We start from the raw sequence: 22,764 nt of genomic DNA, 5'->3' as shown, positions 1-22,764 counted from the left end.
GGATTGTTCTTATTTTCCTCAATTAAGTTGGAAAAATAGACTGATTGAGCAGCAGTGAGAGCTCTTCGATACTGCACGATACCGTCTTTCCAAGCTAATCGGAAGACTTCCAGTTTGGTGTAGTGCCATTTCCGTTCCAATTTTCTGGAAGCTTGGTTCGGGGCTCGGCTATTTTCTGTTTACCAGGGAGCTAGGGTATTAAGCAAGATTAAATTGAGTTCCTCAGTTAGGTGGTTAACTGATTTTTGTACTCTGACGTCCTTGGGTAGGTGGAGGGAGTCTGGAAGGGAATCTAGGAATCTTTGGGTTGTCCGAGAATTTATAGCACGGCTTTTGATGATCTTTGGTTGGGGTCTGAGCAGATTATTTGTTGCGATTGCAAATGTAATAAAATGATGGTCCGACAGTCCAGGATTATGAGGAAAAACATTAAGGTCCACAATATCTATTCCACGGGATAAAGCTAGGTCCGGAGTATGACTGTGGCAGTGAGTAGGTCCGGAGACATGTTTGACAAAACCCATCGATGATGGCTCCTTTTGGAGTGGGTCTGTGGACTTTTCCATGTGAATATTAAAGTCACCAAAAATGTGAATATTACCTGCCATGACTACTAGGTCCAATAGGAATTCAGGGAACAGTAGCTATAAAAAGTGATTGAGTAGGCTGCATAGATGTAATGACTAGAAACTCAAAAGATGAAAATGCAGCCATTTAGTTTTTTGTAAATTGAAATTTCGTAAATGTTAGCAACACCTCTGCTAGAATCCTGACTAGAACCCAGAAATTTGATCATATTACTCCAGTGCTAGCCTCCCGACACTGGCTTCCTGTCAATGCAAGGGCTGATTTCAAGGTTTTACTGCTAACCTACAAAGCATTACATGGGCTTGCTCCTACCTATCTCTCTGATTTGGTTCTGCCATACATACCTACACGTACGCTACGGTCACAAGACGCAGGCCTCCTAATTGTCCCTAGAATTTCTAAGCAAACAGCTGGAGGCAGGGCTTTCTCCTATAGAGCTCCATTTTTATGGAATGGTCTGCCTACCCATGTGAGAGACGCAAACTCGGTCTCAACCTTTAAGTCTTTACTGAAGACTCATCTCTTCAGTGGGTCATATGATTGAGTGTAGTCTAGCCCAGGAGTGTGAAGGTGAACAGAAAGGCTCTGGAGCAACGAACCGCCCTTGCTGTCTCTGCCTGGCCGGTTCCCCCGCCTCTAACCCTATTACAGGGGCTGAGTCAATGGCTTACTGGTGCTCTTCCATGCCGTCCCTAAGAGGGGTGCGTCACTTGAGTGGGTTGAGTCACTGATGTGATCTTCCTGTCTGGGTTGGCGCCCCCCCTTGGGTTGTGCCGTGGCGGAGATCATTGTGGGCTATACTCGGCCTTGTCCTTGTCTCAGGATGGTAAGTTGGTGGTTGAAGATATCCCTCTAGTGGTGTGGGGGCTGTGCTTTGGCAAAGTGGGTTGGGTTATATCCTTCCTGTTTGGCCCTGTCCGGGGGTGTCATCGGATGGGGCCACAGTGTCTCCTGACCCCTCCTGTCTCAGCCTCCAGTATTTATGCTGCAGTAGTTTATGTGTCGGGGATAGGGTCAGTTTGTTATATCTGGAGTACTTCCCCTGTCCTATCCGGTGTCCTGTGTGAATTTAAGTATGCTCTCTCTAATTCCCTCTTTCTCTCTTTCTTTCTTTCTCTCTCTCGGAGGACCATGCCTCAGGACTACCTGACATGATGACTCCTTGCTGTCCCCAGTCCACCTGGCCGTGCTGCTGCTCCAGTTTCAACTGTTCTGCCTGTGATTATTATTATTTGACCATGCTGATCATTTATGAACATTTGAACATCTTGGCCATGTTCTGTTATAATCTCCACCCGGCACAGCCAGAAGAGGACTGGCCACCCCACATAGCCTGGTTCCTTTCTAGGTTTCTTCCTAGGTTTTGGCCTTTCTATGGAAAATTTCCTATCCACTGTGTTTCTACACCTGCATCGCTTGCTGTTTGGGGTTTTAGGCTGGGTTTCTGTACAGCACTTTGAGATATCAGCTGATGTACGAAGGGCTATATGAATACATTTGATTTGATTTGACCTCCGCCTCTGCGGGATGCGCGGGGGATATGGTCCCTAGTGTAACCAGGAGGAGAGGCCTCATTTAACACAGTAAATTCATCAGTCTTAAGCCATGTTTCAGTCAGGCCAATCAGATCAAGATTATGATCAGTGATTAGTTAATTTACTATAACTGCCTTGGAGGTGAGGGATCTAACATTAAGTGGCCCTTTTTTGAGATGTGAGATATCACAATCTCTTTCAATAATGACAGGAATGGAGGTCTTTCTTCCAGTGAGGTTGCTAGAGCGAACACTGCCATGTTTAGTTTTGCCCAACCTAGATCGAGGCACAGACACAGACTCAATGGGTAAGCTGACTACACTGACTGTGCTGGTGGCAGACTCCACTAAGCTGGTGTAACAGATGTAAATCGTACTCTCCTTGCGTTGTGTTTTGTCCAAGTAAATCACACCAGCCAGTGGTCCCAGTTGAACATAATTTATTTCTGTTGCTGTTGTTAAATAGGAAACAGCACGTTAATTTTGCAGGGCTTAACGGTATTACATTTACATTTACATTACATTTAAGTCATTTAGCAGACGCTCTTATCCAGAGCGACTTACAAATTGGTGCATTCACCTTATGACATCAAGTGGAACAGCCACTTTACAATAGTGCATCTAAATCTTTTAAGGGGGGGGGGGGTATTGATGGCTGTCGATGGCAAAACCTGTAGCATGAAGACAACCGTGTTAGCAGTTGATTTGTTTGGACACAAGAAGGCATGGGCCATCTTAATAAAATGATCAGTGACGACCAGAACATCCAAGGACTTGTTGTACTCCCTGTTCACCCTCCCTGTTCACCCACGACTGCGTGGCCACGCACGCCTCCAACTCAATCATCAAGTTTGCGGACGACACAACAGTGGTAGGCTTGATTACCAACAACGACGAGACGGCCTACAGGGAGGAGGTGAGGGCCCTCGGAGTGTGGTGTCAGGAAAATAACCTCACACTCAACGTCAACAAAACTAAGGAGATGATTGTGGACTTCAGGAAACAGCAGAGGGAACACCCCCCTATCCACATCGATGGAACAGTAGTGGAGAGGGTAGCTAGTTTTAAGTTCCTCGGCATACACATCACAGACAAACTGAATTGGTCCACTCACACTGACAGCGTCGTGAAGAAGGCGCAGCAGCGCCTATTCAACCTCAGGAGGCTGAAGAAATTCGGCTTGTCACCAAAAGCACTCACAAACTTCTACAGATGCACAATCGAGAGCATCCTGGCGGGCTGTATCACCGCCTGGTACGGCAACTGCTCCGCCCTCAACCGTAAGGCTCTCCAGAGGGTAGTGAGGACTGCACAACGCATCACCGGGGGCAAACTACCTGCCCTCCAGGACACCTACACCACCCGTTGTTACAGGAAGGCCATAAAGATCATCAAGGACATCAACCACCGAACCACTGCCTGTTCACCCCGCTATCATCCAGAAGGCGAGGTCAGTACAGGTGCATCAAAGCTGGGACCGAGAGACTGAAAAACAGCTTCTATCTCAAGGCCATCAGACTGTTAAATAGCCACCACTAACATTGAGTGGCTGCTGCCAACACACTGTCATTGACACTGACCCAACTCCAGCCATTTTAATAATGGGAATTGATGGGAATGATGTAAATATATCACTAGCCACTTTAAACAATGCTACCTTATATAATGTTACTTACCCTACATTATTCATCTCATATGCATATGTATATACTGTACTCTACAACATCGACTGCATCCTTATGTAATACATGTATCACTAGCCACTTTAACTATGCCACTTTGTTTACTTTGTCTACACACTCATCTCATATGTATATACTGTACTCGATACCATCTACTGTATGCTGCTCTGTACCATCACTCATTCATATATCCTTATGTACATGTTCCTTATCCCCTTACACTGTGTATAAGACAGTAGTTTTGGAATTGTTAGTTAGATTACTTGTTGGTTATCACTGCATTGTCGGAACTAGAAGCACAAGCATTTCGCTACACTCGCATTAACATCTGCTAACCATGTGTATGTGACAAATAAAATTTGATTTGATTTGATTTGTTGGAGTCTTCAGCAGACCAGAAGTCCACACACACGAACTCGAGGGGCTCAGTCGTGATGATGTTCTCCAGTGGAGCTCTGGCCTCTGGCTCGGGGGCCTTACTGAACACATACCTCTTGCAGGTCTTGACATACTCTCTCACATCCGACTCCAGACCATGCCAGAAGAACCTCTGTCTCGTCAAGTTCAACGTCCGCTGTTGCCCCTGATGACCGGCTTCATCGTGGACACCCTTCAAAACCGTCACCCTCATTGAGGTGGGTACTACATACTGGTACGTCTTCTTCTTTAACAGCAAACTTTTTGGTATATAGTACACCCATTTTCAGAGTGAGTTCTCCCAGGTCTTCAGAATCCGCAGAGCCTCGATTGGTTCATGGCCTCGTTCCCTCCTAAAAGGGTAGAAGTAGAAGACAACTCTGGCGAGTGCGTCATCCTGGCGCTGCTTTGAGATCAGGTCGTCACGGGACAGCACTCTCACATCTGACATCTCAGATGGCACCAGTGACTGGGTGGGCTGAGGCAGTAGCAGCGCACAGTTCTGTAGACCAATCTCCCCTTGCGACCTCAGGACTGCTGACACCGCTTCCTTTGACAGTGAACCAGGAGAAGGATAGGAGGTAGTTTGGCAGTCCATGACAATTTCACAGGCATCTGCCTCAATTGATGGGGAGCAGCTTATGAGGTCGAATTGGTGATTCGAACAGCGGAACACATCTTGCAACTTCTCAGCATGTACTCTCGCAGCTTCTTCCAGCAAGGCCTTGTATGGAACCCTTGTGATGCGATGGAGAGTGCCCGGGTTGTTTATGGGTTGTTTTCTGTCCGTACAGTAAAAGGCTTGCCCCTTAGCCAATGACTAAACTTCTCACAGACGGCCCAGCGTAAAGCAAAAAACTCTAACCTATGGGCAGGATACTTTGACTGTGCGTAAGTAAGTGATTTGCTAGCGAATGCTACGGGTCTGGCCGCAGACCCATCCTCTGGCACCTGGGAGAGGACAGCACCCAATCCATTTCTAGATGCATCTACAGACAGCAAGAAAGGTCTACTAAAATCAGGGTGGGCTAGCATGACCTGATTGAGGAGAGCTTGTTTCAACTGACTAAAGGCCTGTTTGCACTCACCAGTCCAGTCTGCTGCTGCGAGTTTCCTATGGATTCCTCTTTTCCTCTTGCCTTTCCCATGGTGTGTTGCCTTCGTCCCAGTTGTCAGCCCATGCAGCGGCTTAGCGATGGTGGAGCACCCCTCAATGAACTGCTGGTAGTAGACTATCATTCCGAGAAAGGACCGAATCTTCCCCTGGGAGGGGACGTCCGTGTTATCCTCCATGAGATCCTTCTCTGTCATCCCTGCAATAGCCTTCACTTTTTCTGGGTCTGTGGCCACACCTCCTTCACTGATGACATCCCCTGAGAACCGCACTGACCTCTTCATGAAATGGCATTTCTTCGGAGAAAATGTCAGATTATGGGTTTTGAGACACTCAAAAACTGTCTCCAAGCGTTGCATTCCAAGTTCTTCAGTCAGGGCAAAAAACAGCACATCATCCAGGTAGCATAGAAGGCTAGAAAAATGTTGATCCCCAAAAATGCTGTGCTCATGCACTGTGCATTCCTCTAAACCATCCCCCCTGAAACACACTGGTTCTTTGACATCATTTTCACCACTACATTTAGACTAGAGCTGGCCCCAACCTTGGTACCACCAACATAATCAACCTTCTGTCCCACCCCATATCCTTTGATTCCAAACAAGAGGCAATATTGTCACCTATGGAGCAACCTATCTGCTTAACAATGTCTGCCAGGAAATCCATAGACACATCCTCCTTCCTAGGACTAGGTAAAACTGACTCGAATGCACTGAGTTGAGGTAGCTCTAAATCATGTGGAAAGTGCACACTTGCCTGTGTAGTTGGCCTGGCCAGAGGTGTGTAACTGGAGAAATAGCTGCCCCCCTACCCACTGGCGGTGAAGGGTTAAACATGAGAACTCCCCTACCTCTCCCAAAGCGTAATAAATATGTAATAATATAAATATGTAACTATATATATTTTTTTAAATGTAAATATTACGTTTTTTTTTATCACAATCAATATGAACACTTCTATAAAATCAGCTTGAACATAATGCACTGAAACAGTTCAGTAGTAGTCTAACAAGACCAAGAATCAACACAGAAAAGTAACAAGAAACGCCTTCATAAATAGTTGTCGCCACCGTGTGGTAGAAAATGGCATCGCCCTCATGTTAATTGAAGGTTAAAAGGTTACTAGCATAACAGCACAATTAAATCATAGGCGGAAATCCCAGGGGGGACGGGGGGAACACGACCCCCCCATCCTGGGAAAAATATGATTTGTCCCCAACAATGTATCACTGTAAACATAACTATGTAATTTCAATAATATGAATAATACGCAATGAAAGCACTTGTGCTGATTATAGACACTTAATAGCGCGTTTTAAAGTTTCAAAAGATTGTGAGGCAAAGGGCGGGGGGGTCGCAATGGTTTGATCCACTGCCAGTTCCTTAGCTGGCAAGTTAACAGAGTATCTACTGTCTGAAAGGCATGTAACTGATGTGAGGTTAATCCAGTCAATCGTGACATAGCAATGTTTTTTTTTATGTTGGCAGGGTTCACACATACACTAGCTGAATTTGCAGAGCTAGCGCGCAAACTAAAGCAAACATTAACTATCAAGCTAGCTAGTACCTATTCCATTTATGTGGCGTCGTCAAAGATGGAATCTTTGCTATTGTCAGTTTATTCCAAGATCAGCATGCATCTGTAGTGCTTCAAAGTCCCTGTGATAAGGTTAGCGATTAACTGAACTACACTCTCCTCTACCATTGCCCTAAATATATTTAATGGTATCGTTGCAAAAGCTAAATTGTCGCTAGGGAACTTTTATTTTTTTTCACCTTTATTTAACCAGATAGCAAAGATTATAGCAAACACCACATGGTGCTCGCTAGCTTTGCAAAATCAGCCATTGTTGGAAGCCAGCCAACATGAAACAAACTATATTAAAATTACAAAAGGTTTCAGTATATGTTGTGTAAATGGTGAACTCATACAGCTGTCAACTCATCACTGCAATCCGTTTCACATTTGCGAGCTACCTTTTAGATCGAAGCCCATATAGAATGATAGAAGATAAGATGATAGAAGCCCATCTCCTACTGTAAATATCCTACACACTGTGTAGCCAGCCAGGTAGAAAATGGCAAAAAAAAGATGGACATCAGAGTATTTCGGTACACCAAAATGCAAAGTAAGAACCCTAGTAGCCTAATATCTCAAAGACTAGTTGATAAAATGTTCATAGGAAAGAAATGAAATGCTAATAGAAAAATGTTTCACAATGATGTCATTAGGCAGAGCAGGCAACAGATGGCACACAGACGGCAGAGCTGGGGACAGACTGGCAGAGAGTCTCAGGTAAGTTTGTTGAGGCCTTGTTGGGCAACATTATGAAAGGTTCTCCATTTTTTTGACTTGTAAAATAGGGACACAATTGGAAAATGCCATGGATCCCCCCACTCTCAACTTAAACTGGTGACTGAACTAAGATTTGTTTAAGGCAATGGTATTGTTGTTGTGATTAATTGTGTAGTTTTGGGTACCGGTAGTTAGGAGTACGGCAAACACTGACTGTGAGTCGGTGAGGGTGGTGAAAGGGAACGAGCCAAGGAGAGAGACTTCAGAGGACAGTGTCACAGCCACGGTAGGACCAGGTGTCAACCTTGTTGCCAGCAGCACCAGTATAAGGGACAGTGGCACAGCATTGTCCAGTTACCTCAGTGACGGCACAAAACCATATCAGCCACACCAGCGATTTATAGAACCGCAAACTCTTGCCAACAGAGTGTTGACGTTTCAAGAGAGATGGTTTCGTGATTTCCCCTAGCTAGATTATAATCCATCAATAAAAGGAGTGTTGTGTTCACTGTAGCCAAGGGTTTTCAAGCCAGCCATCTTTTGGCCAAAGGGCAGATGCTGCCTTCATTAGTGCAGGATTTAGGAACTGGAGAAAAGCCATTGAATCACTGCACATCAAAACTGCCAAACCCACCGCCACTTTGTAACTGTAACAGCACACCAGCTAAATCCAATCAGTGTCCAGTTATCCAGCGTGTGGGGTAAACAGCAGGTGGACGCAAGGCATTGCTTGATGACAATTGTTAGTTCGGTGCGGCATGTAGTAAGACAGGGACAAGCCTTTAGAAACCACACTGATGAGAGTGGGAATTTATACCAGCTTTTGAAACTTAGGGCAGAAGAGGATGATCCCAATTTACTGAAGTGGCTAACAGAGCGTACTACAATGTACACAGGCCCCAGAGCACAGAATGAAATTCTGAACATCATGGCCAATACAGTCATTCGAGGCGTAGCAATTGTTGATTGTACTCAGATGTCTCTGGTGCTGAACAGGAGAGTGTCTGTCTGCGTTATGTTGACCATGACCTTGTCCCTCACAAGGATTTTATTGGGTGTCGGAGACAACAGGCGAGGGCATTGCGAAAGTGGCAACTGATGTGTTGTTGAGGCTCAATTTGCCCATGTCTGGCTTACGTGGGCAGAGTTACAATGGTGCCTCAAACATGGCAGGACAATACACAGGTGCACAGGCAATTGTGAGGAGGCAGCAGCCATTAGCCCTCTATGTGCATTGTGGAGCACACTGTAAATCTGATTACACAGGCTGGCATTTCAGCCTCCCCACTGATCTGGGATTCCCTTTCTTGGGTCCATCAGTTAGGTGTCCTGTATGGCCAGTCAGGAAAGTTTAAGAGCATGTTTGAATCAATTGCCACATTCAAAGATACAAATCTGACCACCCTGAAACCCCTATGTCCAACAAGGTTGGAATACTGCTATTAGAGCTGTGCTAGGCCAGTAATATCGGGTACTAAGCAGCCTAGAGGAGATGGAAAAAACTGCATCCAGGACAGCTTCAACTGCCAGTGGCTTATTCGAGCACTTCAGCAAAGGCTGTGTTGGGCCTCACACTTGCCTCTGCTGTTCTTGGAGAGCTCGAATGTGTAAACGTTTCACTGCAGAAAACTAAAGACTGTCTCTGGTATGCAGGCTGCAGTCGAGTGTGTGCGGTCATCTCTTAGGGGCAGGAGAAATGACGAAAGCTACCTTGTACTGTATGAGAAAGCAACAACATTGATTGACTCTATTGAATCCATTGAGACGCACTCAAGACGATTTGCTGGCAAAGCAGTGGATCACTATAGGGTAGAATTGTTTCAAGTGTTGGATGGTGTGGAGGTTCAGTTTGGCAACCGTTTTGACCAGGACGGTCTAAACGCCCTGCAAAAGTTGGAAAGAGCGCTTCTCACAGGGGTGTTGAATGAGTCTCTAGATCAGTACCCAGAGCTGAACATAGATTCTCTTTCCGTGCAGATCCCTCTCCTTCACAACAAATACTCCCTGTAGCAGCAGTGGAGAGGCAGCAGAGGTCCTCAGGAGTCTTCCAGTGGAGGTGCGGGGGTTGTTTGACCAAGTTGAGGTGCTGATCAGAATTTTGTTTGTGGTGCCAGTGTCTTCATGTAAGGCTGAGAGGAGTTTCAGTGCACTCCGCAGGTTAAAGACTTGGCTACAGGCTAGCATGGGCCAAGAGAGACTGAACGGCGTAGTTGTCTGTAATGTACGTAAAGACAGGCTGGACAGTCTCAAGAGGGAAAATATCTGCAGGCAATTTGTTGGATCCATTGAAACCCACAAACATATGTTTGGTTCTTTTGTTGTTCAGTAGTGTGTATAGCAGTGGTTCTCAACCTTTTTTGGGGTACTGGAACCCCTGCATATTTTGAGGCAAGGCTTTGAGCGGTCCTCAGGGACCTCCACCCCCCCTATATTGTATGTAAAGTTACTGGAAACCTTGTGGTACTGAATACATTCATTACACTTTTTTATTTCACAGACCCCTTGCAATTACACCAGGGACCCCTAGGGGTACATGGACCCCTGTTTGAGAACCCCTGGTGTATAGTATGATATTTGTTATTTTGTTTAGTAGTTTTTGGTACATGACAGTACACTTACTAATGATTTATTTCATGTTAGTTTATTTACAATTGCATACTTTGTGTGACATACTTGTCCATAGCTGCTGTTTGAATAGTTGAGACACTGACTGAAGGATATTTTGTTTGATTTATTTGGGTTATTTATTGAAGTAGTTACTTTGCTTTTAGAACTGTACTTATTTTGAGCTTTTTGTTCTTGTAAAGCTGTTGTAGTAGACTCAGGCCAGTGGCACATATTTAATGACTATATAAATGTATCAGAAAAAGTCAAATTAAAAGGTCAATTCAACATGGAGACCAACTTAGTGATGGTTCTCAATGGAGATTATTTTAGACGAGATCACACCATGTCCATTGTATTTACGATAACTGCACCCATACAGTGTAGTTCCATTGCCACCCACTGGCCTTTCTTGGTATTGCTGGTTGTAAGTACAAATACCTGCATACATACTGGACTGATAAGGAACACTGCTATAGCTGTTATTATTAGAAGTATTATAATTATTTAAACATTTGAACAAGTTGGGACAACCCTTCAGTTAACTACTGTACCTATCAATTATCCAGTAGTAGTGATTATGGTTCCTCAATATACATTTAACATATTAAAACCTAGGCTATGTGTTACAGCACTACTTTTGGTGTCCCCCTCAGGAATAGGTCTTGAGAAAATCTCATGTAATCGTCCCCTCCAAAGTTGATATCAGATTTTCGCCCCTGAATTACATCACTAAATAATCATACCATCACCACATACAAGTAATAAACCGGATATTATATTTCCCCCACTCACTCATGCTACCAGGAGCTCCCTGAGAATTCCACGTGTGCAGAATGCGAAACCTAGGCCTCTGGCCTGCAACAGCAACCGCAGTACTTCTTGAAGCCGGGTCTCCGATCCCTCCACGTGACGTCCAGCGAAGACAAGACGAGTCAACGCACCAGTGTAACAGATGTAAATCGTACTTTCCTTGCGTTGTGTTTTGTCCAAGTAAATCACATCAGCCAGTGGTCCCAGTTGAGCATCATTTATTTATGTTGTTAAATAGGAAACAGCACGTTAGTTGTTAACGATATTGATGGCTGTCATGGCAAAATCCCTTGCATCAAAATTTCATACTGGGACGAATGTAACAGTATAATTTTAAACCGTCCCCTCGCCGGGCGCGAACCAGGGACCTTCTGCACACAACGACAACATTCACCCTCGAAGCATCGTTACCCATCGATCCACAAGAGCCGCGACCCTTGAAGAGCAAGGGGAAACACTACTTCAAGGTCTCAGAGCAAGTGACGTATAACCGATTGAAACGCTATTTGGCGCACACCGCTAACTAAGCTAGCCGTTTCACATCCGTTACATGAACAAAATACAATACAAAATATAACATGTGTAAATACCTGTTGTTAAATAGGAAACAGCACGTTAGTTGTGCAGGGCTTAACAATGTTGATGGCTGTCGATGACAAAATCTGTAGCATGAAGACAACTGTGTTAGCAGTGGGCTTATGTGACCATCGGTGTATACTAGCTAACACACTTATTTACTGCAATCATATGCCAAAGCACATCCCTAACAGGTGCCATATACCCACACATGTATAAATGACTAATGTACAGCAAATTTGTACACATTGTAAAATAGAAAACAGTATTCAAAACGTGACCAACCCATTGCATCACATTTTCATACTGACGTTCGCGATCTCCCCCTATCTGCAAGCGGGGCCAATCACAACACGCCTTATTGTCATCAGAGTTGAACCAACCAATAAGAATGCTTGAACATTATATACACCTTTCTTTAGAGGCAAGTGGAAATTTAACCAACCCTGCATCCTATCTCATTGTGGAGCTAGAGGAATTAGAGCCCTGTTCATAGATAAGTTGAGAGCACCCATCCAGCTAGGATGGAGTCCGTCACTCTCAACAGGCCAGGCTTGGTCCTGTTTGTGGGTGAGTCCCAGAAAGAGGGCCAATTATCTACAAATTCTATATTTTGGGTGGGGCAGAAAACAGTTTTCAACCAGCGATTGAGTTGTGAGACTCTGCTGTAGAGCTCATCACTCCCCCTAACTGTGAGGGGGCCAGAGACAATTACTCGATGCCGACATCTTTCTAGCTGATTTACACGCTGAAGCGATGTTGCGCTTGCTGACCTCTGACTGTTTCATCCTAACATCGTTGGTGCCGACGTGGATAACAATATCTCTATACTCTCTACACTCGCCAGTTTTAGCTTTAGCCAGCACCATCTTCAGATTAGCCTTAACGTCCGGAGACACCTGAAACCCCACCTCTTTAAGGAATACCTAGGATAGGATAAGTAATCCCTCTCACCCCCCCCCCCCTTTAAGATTTATATGCACTATTGTAAAGTGACTGTTCCACTCGATGTCATAAGGTGAATGCACCAATTTGTAAGTCGCTCTGGATAAGAGCGTCTGCTAAATGACTTAAATGTAATGTAAATGTAACGTCGGTAACCCTGCCCCCTGGTAAACAGTGTATGATCGCTGGATTATTATTTTTAAGTCTAATACTGCGGGTAATGGAGTCGCCAATGACTAAGGTTTTCAATTTGTCAAAGCTAATGGTGGGAGGCTTCGGCGTCTTAGACCCTGTAACTGGTGGAGGAGAGACCAGAGAAGGCTCGGCCTCTGACTCGCTGCTTAATGGGGAGAACCGGTTGAAAGTTTCTGTTGGCTGAATGAGCGACACCGGTTGAGCATTCCTACAGCATTTCCTTCCAGAAGCCTTGAGAATGTTGTCCGGCTGTAGGGACTGTGCATGGGGATTTCTACTACTATCTGTACTTACTGGTGGCACAGACGCTGTTTCATCCTTTCTCACACTGAAATTACCCTTGCCTAACGATTGCGTCTGAAGCTGGGCTTGCAGCACAGCTGTCCTCACCGTAAGGCAATCGTTCCCCTGTATATTATGAGTACAGCGACTGCAATTAGAAGGCATCATGTTAGTTACTACTTAGCTTCGGCTGGTGGAAGTCCGGACGAACCATGCCCAGATAAAGCGTCCAGGGTGAAGAAGTTGAATGAAAAAAGTCTAACGAGGGAAAAAATAAGGCGGTAATTAAAAAGTAAAAACCGTCAAGTTTGCGGTAGCAAAGTAACGTTAGCAACAAACCGCACAGCATCGAGTAAACACCTACCTCACAGTAAGTTAAATATTTATATATATTTACAAGATCAGAGATATAGCCTTCTGTACGTAACAATTGCATCCCCTATACTAAGGGGTACTCAACTACTATTTGAGAAGATTCGGTCACACAAATGTCCCTGGTAGCAAAGGTATGGATATTGTAATTTATTGGTTTAGTTACAAAGCCCCACCTCGCAACCCATGCAACCCCAAACTGCATTAAATTGAAATCCCGACTGAGTTGCTAAAAAAAATCATAAAATAGTTACATTCGGGATACGGGGTCCATATAGACCCCGTTCTGGGTCCGGCTCTGGACCGCGGTCTGCCTGTTGAGTATGGCTGCCCTAAAAAATAAAGCTAACCCTCCGGTGTTGCTAATCCTCAAGGTAGGCTTGTCAGGTATTCATTTGTTTCATTTGATTACAATGCATCTATGTTGTCATTATATCTGAACAATACATTTATTTTGTTGCGTCATTGATTATGAATGTCTTCAGTGATCACGCCTTTAATCACACATGGGATATAAATTATGGAAATTCGATTTTCAGTGAATGTTTATGGGTAGTGCAATTGTATAATTTGAAAATAGTGTAATGTACTGTAATTTACAGTACTGTTGCATATTATATTCAAAGGGCAAGTTTTAAACATGCGTTTTTTGCTATTGGATTAAATGGTTGTTAAAATGACTCAATTGAGAATATATCATTATGTTGTGTTTTGGTGATTAAATCAGTGTTCCTATGGTATTTCACAGTAAATGTATATTTTGGATCAAAGGTTGTGTGGTGAAAGATGTCTCCAAACAATATGAATACACGGGTTTTAAATAAGTTTTAAATAAGGCTTGCTGTTTTACAAGGGTTACCAGTTTGGAGTTTTGAAAATTCCCCACATAGGCCTACTTGTGAAAATAAGTGCCAAAGCCATTGAAAGAAACTGGAAATGGTAGCCTAGCTAAAATGACTAAATGGTGAGCCCATCATTCATTATCTAATCTATTGGTGACTAAACAAAATGTTCTAATGGTATTTCACAGAAAACCTTGATTTTGCATGAATGACTCAGGGGAGAAAACTGTGGGAAACCGCAATGAATGCGCAATCAAAGGTTCTGAAAATAAGATAGGGGGGCATTATAACTGTTATCAGTTTAGAGTTTTGTTAGGGGGAATTATAACAGTTATCAGTTTAGAGTTGTGTACTTAGTTTTCAAATATAGTACCACATACATCTAGAAAATGTGCCAAAGTGATTGGAAAATAACGGTATTATTTTTGTTTGTATTCCTTATTTATTTGATTTTCACACGCAATGGTGAGAGTGTGAACCGAGGCAGATCAGACTCAGGGTGGCGCGAGAAGCTAAAGGATTGGTGTCGGGGACTCACGATAGGTCATTGCGGGTCACAGCGCAGCGCATGACAATGTTTAACACCTGTCCAGTGTTTAACACTTCATTACCATAAGGAAGGGCTGTAATTTATTTTTGTAATAATACATCTTATACCTACAACAAATAGGTTGATAACACATTGACTACCTAATATTGGGGGGGGGGGGGGGGGGGGGGGGTAGCTTAGTGGTTAGAAAGTTGGGCCAGTAACCAAAAGGTTTCTTTATCGAATCCCTGAGCTGACAAGGTAAAAAATCTGTCGTTTTGTCCGTGAATAAGGCAGTTAACCCCCTTATCCTAGGCTGTCATTGTAAATAAGAATTTGTTCTTAACTGACTTGCCTAGTTAAAAAAAAAAATAGGCCTATGAAGTTCTTAGAATGAGGTGTTTAACCTATATAAGTATAATATTATTGTAATGAATAAAAACAAAAATGTGGATGGTTTAGTACATTCGTTTGAGTATGTTAAATTGCAGTTAGTGAGAAACATTGTTTGATTCTCATTTTGCATGAGAATACATGAGAATATTCAATTCTAAAGTAATGCAGGGAGATTATACATTTATGAAAATTAAAACACTTATCTTCATTAGATAAGTATTCAAAGCCATGAGTAAATACATGTTAGAATCACCTTTGGCAGCGATTACAGGTGTGAGTCTTTCTGGGTAAGTCTCTAAGCACTATTCACAACTGGATTGTGCAACATTTGCCCATTATTTCAGAAAACTTCAAGCTCTGTCAAATTGGTTGTTGATCATTGCTAGACAACCATTTTCAGGTCTTGCCATAGATTTTCAAGCAGATTTAAGTCAAAACTGTAACTCTGCCACTTAGGAATATTCACTGTCTTCTTATTAAGCAACTTCAGTGTGTATTTGACCTTGTGTTTAAGGTTATTGTCCTGCTCCCAGTGTCTGGTGGAAAGCAGATTTTGCCTGTGTTTAAAGCCATTCCATTTATTTTTTATTCTGAAAAACTCCCCAGCCCGTAACGATTACAAGCGTAACATGATGCAGTCACCACTATGCTTGAGAATATGGAACGTGATAATCAGCAATGTGTTGCATTGGATTTTCCCAATACACAACACTTTGTATTCAGGAAAAAAATAACTGCTTTGCCACATTTTTTGAAGTATTACTTTAGTGCCTTTTTTGCAAACAGGCTGCATGTTTTGGAATTTTTGTATTGTGTACAGTCTTCCTTCTTTTCACTCTTTCAATTAGGTTAGTATTGTGGAGTAATTAGAATGTTGTTGAGCCATCCTCAGTTATCGCCTATCACAGCCATTAAACTCCGTAACTGTTTGCGGGAGAGGAAGGAAATCCCTGAGCGGGTTTCTTCCCTCCAGGCAACTGAGTTAGGAAGGACGCCTGTAGTGACTGGGTGTATTGATACACCATCCAAAGTCGAATTATTAACTCTACCATACTTAATTAAATGGATATTTAATATCTTCTTCTTGTTTTACCCATTTACCAATAGTTCTTTGTGACACATTGGAACACCTCCCTGGTCCTTGTGGTTGAATCTGTTTGAAATGCACTGCTCGACTGAGGGACCTTAGAGATAATTGTATGTGTGGGGTACAGAGATGATGTAGTCATTCAAAAATAATGTTAAACACAATTATTGCACACAGGTGAGTCCATGCAATTGATTATGTGACTTATTGGAGAGAAAAAAAATAACCCAACATTTTTTTGCTGAATTCACGTTAGATAATTAACAACTCAACCAAATTGAACTCAGAACGAGACGTTGAACTTACATCTGTGCCCAGTGGGATGCAACCGCTGCCAATATGATTGTCTTTTACATGGATTCAGACTTTTAGGTGGCCTAGATATTTTCTTCCTTTCACCCACTCTAACCTGCCATCGACTTTGCAGCTAAACCGTTTACGCTTGGATCAACCCTACTCATGTTAACTATCAGCGAACATTTGGATAATCATGTGGGTGCTAGCAAGCATACTAGCTAGTGTTGAATGGATTCCGATGTTTCATCGCTTGCTATCGTTTTGAGTTGAGATACTGTTGAACGCTCCGAGAGCGAAACGCTCGGAATTTTAAAAACGGACAATCCGACAATGCTCTGAATGTATGAACCGCCCAGAGCGCACTCTGACACTCCAGTGAATTTACGAACTAATCCTAACCCTTAATGTGAACACTGGAATTGTATGATGATATTCAACTCCTAATGTATAACTGTTCATAAAACCATTTTGTTAAGAAAATACGATGTGTTTGCTGTTGGTGGTATTATGTTGCTCCTCAGATAATAATTTATTTGGCCTATTTTATCAGCCTGGTCTCATAGACTAGACGTAACATAGTAAATATAAATCAACGACACTCAAATTAGTATGATTGTTAGTCAGGGTGGATGGGTGAGCATGTAATGTGAAAATCTAGCATCTCAAAGGTGACAAGTTCGAATCTAATCACGGACAACTTTAACATGTTAGCAACTTTTCAACTACTTATTACTTATTTAGTTATTTGAAACTACTTATGTTAGATATCCCTTCCCCTAGCCCGAATCTTAACCCTACCCCCTAGCTAACATTAACAAGCTAGCTAATGTTAGCCACCTATCTGGAATTTGTAACATATTGTAACGACCCTGGGTTTATAAGCGTGGAAATCGTCTCTGCTGCACGAGCATGCTTTTGCTGCACAGTCGATAGCGCAGGCTAGAAGGTCGAGGGTTCAAGACCTGCTCCCTGCCTGTTTCATTACAATATGATATGTTTTGCAAATTTGTAACATATTGTACATTTTACAAATTTGTAACATATAATATGAATTGTAATTCGTAACATATCATACGAACTTGGTAATGGACATCCAAAAATGTATACATACCATACAAAACGTAACATATCATGCTAAAGGGAGTGCCTCTTACGAACAGAATAATATGAAATGCTATGAGACCAGGTTGATTTTACATGACATATATAAGGAATTTGGTGCTCACATTTTATTTATTGCAAATACATAAATATTTTTTATCATGATACTGCTATCTTATTTTTGTCATGGACTTGATCTGCTCTTATGCACGTATTATTTTTGTTTAATGCAGAACCTAATATCTAATCTGAGCTCGCCTTAATTTGTTGTCTTTTATGGTATTATTAAATAATTCAGCTTCATACGACGATCATATGACTGAATATAATCGTTGTTTTTATTGTGGTTAGAATACTGAACAAATAACGCCATATGAAAACATATGTGTCATTATTTTAAACATACCACGTGATCTGAGCATTTAAAATGTGTATAGTATGGAGCATTAGGGTATATTGGAGTATACAGCATGGAGACGCAGTCCTAGTGCCCAAACATCCACCATGACTGTTTTACATCTATGTAAATAGTACAAATGACAATAACAAAACATTTAGCAAACTAATAACTCGATTTTTACCACAGTGATTAGAAAACATGTCATTTAAAGTTTGAATAATAAAATGTAGTTATAAAACATGTCAAGGATCGGTAAGAACTATGACGCATCGTCTTTAACCACCGTTAATAGTTCCTAAAGTCTCGTTGTAGACTTTCGATAGAACATAGTCACACTATAAAACGTAATAAAAAGTAATAAAAACCTTGTTGTTCTTGTTTTCAAAGAACACATGTATAAAGACGTGTTAAAAAAATCCACAATAAAAGTAATGGGATTTAATGGCCCAGTCCTGTTCACCGGCGCCTTTCTCTAGTGGTGCTCAAGTCTCCAACGCTTTAGACGTCCTGGGATCCTTTATATTTTATTTAAGCTCCGCTTCTTTTATTAATTTTTTTCTCTCAAAAGTTGCACACAGGATCAATTATATGAAACACGGCGAAACTTTCAAGATTAAAACGTCCCGATGAAAAAAAGCAGACGAGAAAACGGTTTTGGCGCATGAGACCCAAGGCTGAATCTGTGAGACGGAGCGTACACAATAAACCTGTTGTTAAACTTGCTGTGAAAATATGTTTGAAGAAAATAGACAATTGTTGTACGAAATGTATTCAAGTATAAAATAATGCCCTTTGTTGAAGAAAACTTGAGCAATGTGAGGGTACAAAAGTCCCCTGTGGTATTTACTAGGTCCCTTTGTGAAGTTTGCGCTTTGGCGTCTCCACTTGGCGCATTACCCAGGCCCCTTTAAACGCGATTGTTTCTTTCTTTCTAATGACGTTTACCGGATCAAAACATGCTGTTAATTCGATCACAAAGCTTCACCCTTCACAACAATACCAGAATAATTTCTCCCAAAGTTTGTTAAGTTGACCGAAATTAGGCAAATGAATAGGGGTCTCTAGGCTACCCCTGACGCAGGTGACGGGGATAATGCACGTTCACACCAGCTGTATTCTTTATTTCTCCCCTTTCTTTCACAGCATTATTAAAATGTAGGCCAATGAAACTATTCACTCAACTCAATAGACATTTTCTTATAGAATAATAGGATACAAATTGAGCCTCTCCAAAGAGTCCTCGTTGGTGGGTAACCCTCTAGTGCCAAAGACTGCTGGAGACGCCGGCCGGTACGCAGGCGACGCTCGTGTGCCAGACCCATCACACACCTGCCTAGGACTCCCACGAAATAAAGAATGTAAACACAAAGCTTGCCATCTCTCATAAAAGATGGACGTGTCATCAAGTCGTGTGAGAAACGCGGAAAACAAACGGGGGGACTCCGTCTCCAAAAGTTCTCCCTTGAACTTGGCGGAACAGCCTATTAAAGGCTTACTTAATTACTCTAATGGCACCGGACAGGCCTTAAAACTCAGACAGGGCTTCGATGGAAGTTAAGTTCGCTTGCTGGGATTTGTAAACAGGCGATCGTGTGAGAAACGCGAGTTGGAAGAAAGAGGGGTCTTTTTTTCGGCGGCTTTGTTTTCAGTGCGCGCACTGCGCCTGGTCTGATCAGGCGAACCCAACGCTCAGTTCACATTTCCCGCCTGAGTTGTTACTATGCAAATAATATTATAAAAATAATCACGTGCATGTCTTTTGAACAGCCACGTGGATGAACAAAGCAAGTATTTCCCCCTGCTAGCCCACGGCTCCAGACGTTTTACTTGTTCTTTAACTGATCCTAAATGCTCACATTTACCAGAAGCATGCTCTTTAATCCTATGGAATAATTTAAACCATGAATGCTGGAGTCCCTCGGATGATCGCTTTATAAGGGGCAGCTTCTCAGCTCACCTCTCAGTCTACCTAGTCTACAAGCTAAGGAACACACATCCAAACTTCCTCTTGGCATTAATATTTTGAAGTAGAACTTTATCAGCACATTGCCAAAGGATGGCATCCAAGATGAAGGCTCGCAAGGTAGGCGCTCCCCTTCTGCGCTTTGGGATGGAAACCTACTCGGAAATCGTGGCCTTTTCTAGTCGTTATTTTAATGTTTATTACAATAATTTACTTTGGTACTCATAATGTACCATAATTATGGCTATGTGTAGTCAAATGTGAAATTTGGCTCCATGGAAATCGATCGGAACCAATATAGTACACATGAGATTGCAAAAACGACTAAAAGAAGAAAATTGGCTTAAATTACCACTAAAATTGTATAATTTACGGTTTGAAACCCATGTGTGCCATACCCCATGGTTGTGTTGGAGCCTTGGCACCTGCCTTGGTCCATGTGATACTCGCAAGTGCTATTGCGCTCTAGTGCACAAAAGCGCATCAAGGTGGCAAGGCAAGGCTTATGTGTCTCTGCCGTTTGGTTTCCAAGTAGTTTCGTCTTCATTATAGTTTCAATCAGATTTTTATTCTAGGTTTCCAGAGCTATACACGTTAGATCTGTCCCACTGTTGATTATGTTTGTTTGTCTAATCATTTGCGTTGTTATTTTTCAACAGAGAACTCCCATCTCCCATAAAGTGATAGAAAAAAGAAGACGGGACCGCATCAACCGCTGTCTAAACGAACTGGGGAAAACTGTGCCAATGGCGCGCGCGAAACAGGTAGCCTACAGTACAGTTGTGAAATTAAATAATCTTATTCACAATTCATAAAGGATAGCCTAAATCATCTTATTCGAAGTTTTATATTGGCTAAATATATGTATTATTTAGCCTACTCATTGCATTAAATCCTTGCTATGCGTGACAAATAGGGTAGCCTACATAAAGTCTGCCGTCTGTAGGCTCATCTGTTTGATTTAGTGTATTTAAACGACTTAATATATTTTTTTCTAATGACTTTTTTGTCTGATGGTAGAACTCTGGAAAACTGGAGAAGGCCGAGATTCTGGAGATGACAGTTCAATATCTACGAGCGCTCCACTCCGCAGACTTCCCCAGGGGCAGAGAAAAAGGTGCGTATTCCTGTTGGCTCCAATGCGCACGGACCCGGGGCTCTCACCCAGAGCGCATCCCTATCCTGTTCCACCTTCTTTTACTCCATTCCGACTGTCTGGTTTACACATTTATCGCCGTAATATCAATCATCATCACTGTAGTCTATATCGTAAACATATCCTCACATTTGAATGTAATAGCCTAAATAATAACGGCGTTTCGGTGTGTTTTCTGGTCGTCCCCTTCTTCGGATTCCTTTTAGGTGAGCTACTGGGGGAGTTCGCCAACTACTTCCACTACGGCTACCACGAGTGCATGAAGAACCTGGTACACTACCTGACCACCGAGGAGAGGGTTGAGACCAAAGACATCAAGTACGCAAGGATCCTGGCCTTTCTTCAGTCCAAGTCCCGAGTCGTCAACGAGCCGGTGTTCGGCTCCCTGGGCACGTTGCCAGACCAGGCAGATTATCTGTGCCAGTTTCACTCCTCCCCGGAGTCACACCAGAGCCACAGCCCCAGCGACTCCGTGTTTCAGCAGAGCCCACCCGGACACTTCTCTTGGCACAGCACTGCACGCAGTCCAACCATGTCGTACCCAACTGTGCCGCTTTCCGCGCCGACGCAACAGCACCACGGTGGCTACTTGTCACCAGTGCAAGGACTTGACCATCACTACTTCAACTTCTTCAACGGCCACCCGCACGCGAATGCGTTCAGTTTGCACAGTACGCAACACGCGTTGTAAATAGAATCCGGTAACCATTTTGTGTTGTCTTTATTTATATATGTGTTCATAATAATATACTTAAATATTGTGGATATTGTATACTGTACAATACATATTTTTAAATAAAAGTAAATGTTTATTTCCCACAGTTTTTGGTTTTCTTGTGGTATTATAACATAGGTTGGTCATCAATTGGTGAAAATCTCCCTAAAAAAATCTGATGGTATAATAGCGTTGGTCTATTGATTATAAATAGGCCTAATTGTTCATTCTTCTAAATCATTTATTACAGAAGTTAGCCTGTTAGTCAAACCACTCCGGCCATTTCTACAAAAAAATATATTTGTATTTCTTAAAGGGATAGGCTGGTTAACTTTCTTTCCCGCGTATTTTAAACTAACCAAGGGTTTTGTCCTTTCATACAAACTGTTTTTAAACAAATACAATCACATTTTATTGGTCAAATACACATATTTAGCAGATGTTATTTCGGGTGTAACGAAATGCTTGTCTTTCTAGCAGCAACAGCGCAGTAGTATCTAACATTTCACAACAATACACACATCTAAAAGTAAAATAATGGAATTAAGAAAGTATATAACGTCCTTTAATTGGTTATTTAGCAAGTTACAGAATATCCTAACATTTTTGGAGCATATAGCAATGTTAGTGGAAACGGATTATAGCCAGTAAGAAGCTAGTTGACAAGAAACCGTGGTCCACTTATCTTTATCCTCTAGGCTAGTAGTATTATGTGTCGATAGGACCTTAGGCCACTTACAATTAAATAAGCACTAAACTAACTCACTAAACCGGGACTTGCCTTCTGTGAAGGATGGACTCTTGTTAACTCAAATATGAATATATGTTGAGGTTGACAGTTAGGCTACTCTCCTCTTCATC

General features: G+C 42.4%; 1 protein-coding gene across 2 annotated transcripts; it reads left to right on the top strand.

The window, feature by feature from the left end:
• The first annotated feature begins 6,769 nt into the window (after window positions 1-6,769).
• LOC124002256 (hairy and enhancer of split-related protein helt-like) lies at window positions 6,770-21,972 on the top strand. 2 transcript variants are annotated; one of them, XM_046309626.1, is made up of 5 exons: window positions 6,770-7,463; window positions 7,567-7,630; window positions 20,692-20,796; window positions 21,053-21,149; window positions 21,395-21,884. In XM_046309626.1, exons 2-5 carry the CDS (start codon window positions 7,583-7,585, stop codon window positions 21,877-21,879), a joined length of 735 nt encoding a protein of 244 aa, XP_046165582.1. In that variant the 5' UTR covers window positions 6,770-7,463; window positions 7,567-7,582; the 3' UTR covers window positions 21,880-21,884. The 2 variants fall into 2 exon arrangements, with proteins under 2 accessions (XP_046165582.1, XP_046165583.1); XM_046309627.1 differs by lacking the exons at window positions 6,770-7,463; window positions 7,567-7,630 and adding an exon at window positions 20,041-20,152 and having other exon boundaries at window positions 21,395-21,972.
• Window positions 21,973-22,764: the final 792 nt, after the last annotated feature.

The sequence above is a fragment of the Oncorhynchus gorbuscha genome, linkage group LG17 (assembly GCF_021184085.1).
Source record: "Oncorhynchus gorbuscha isolate QuinsamMale2020 ecotype Even-year linkage group LG17, OgorEven_v1.0, whole genome shotgun sequence".
Classification (NCBI taxonomy): Eukaryota; Metazoa; Chordata; class Actinopteri; order Salmoniformes; family Salmonidae; genus Oncorhynchus; species Oncorhynchus gorbuscha.
This window is presented reverse-complemented; position numbering and strand designations above follow the sequence as displayed.

Coding starts and splice junctions, on each gene's coding strand:
- LOC124002256 (XM_046309626.1), top strand. CDS start 7,583: ATGGCACACAGACGGCAGAGCTGGGGACAGACTGGCAGAGAGTCTCAG. Junction 7,631..20,691: donor AGACTGGCAGAGAGTCTCAG/GTAAGTTTGTTG, acceptor ATTTTTCAACAG/AGAACTCCCATCTCCCATAA. Junction 20,797..21,052: donor CAATGGCGCGCGCGAAACAG/GTAGCCTACAGT, acceptor GTCTGATGGTAG/AACTCTGGAAAACTGGAGAA.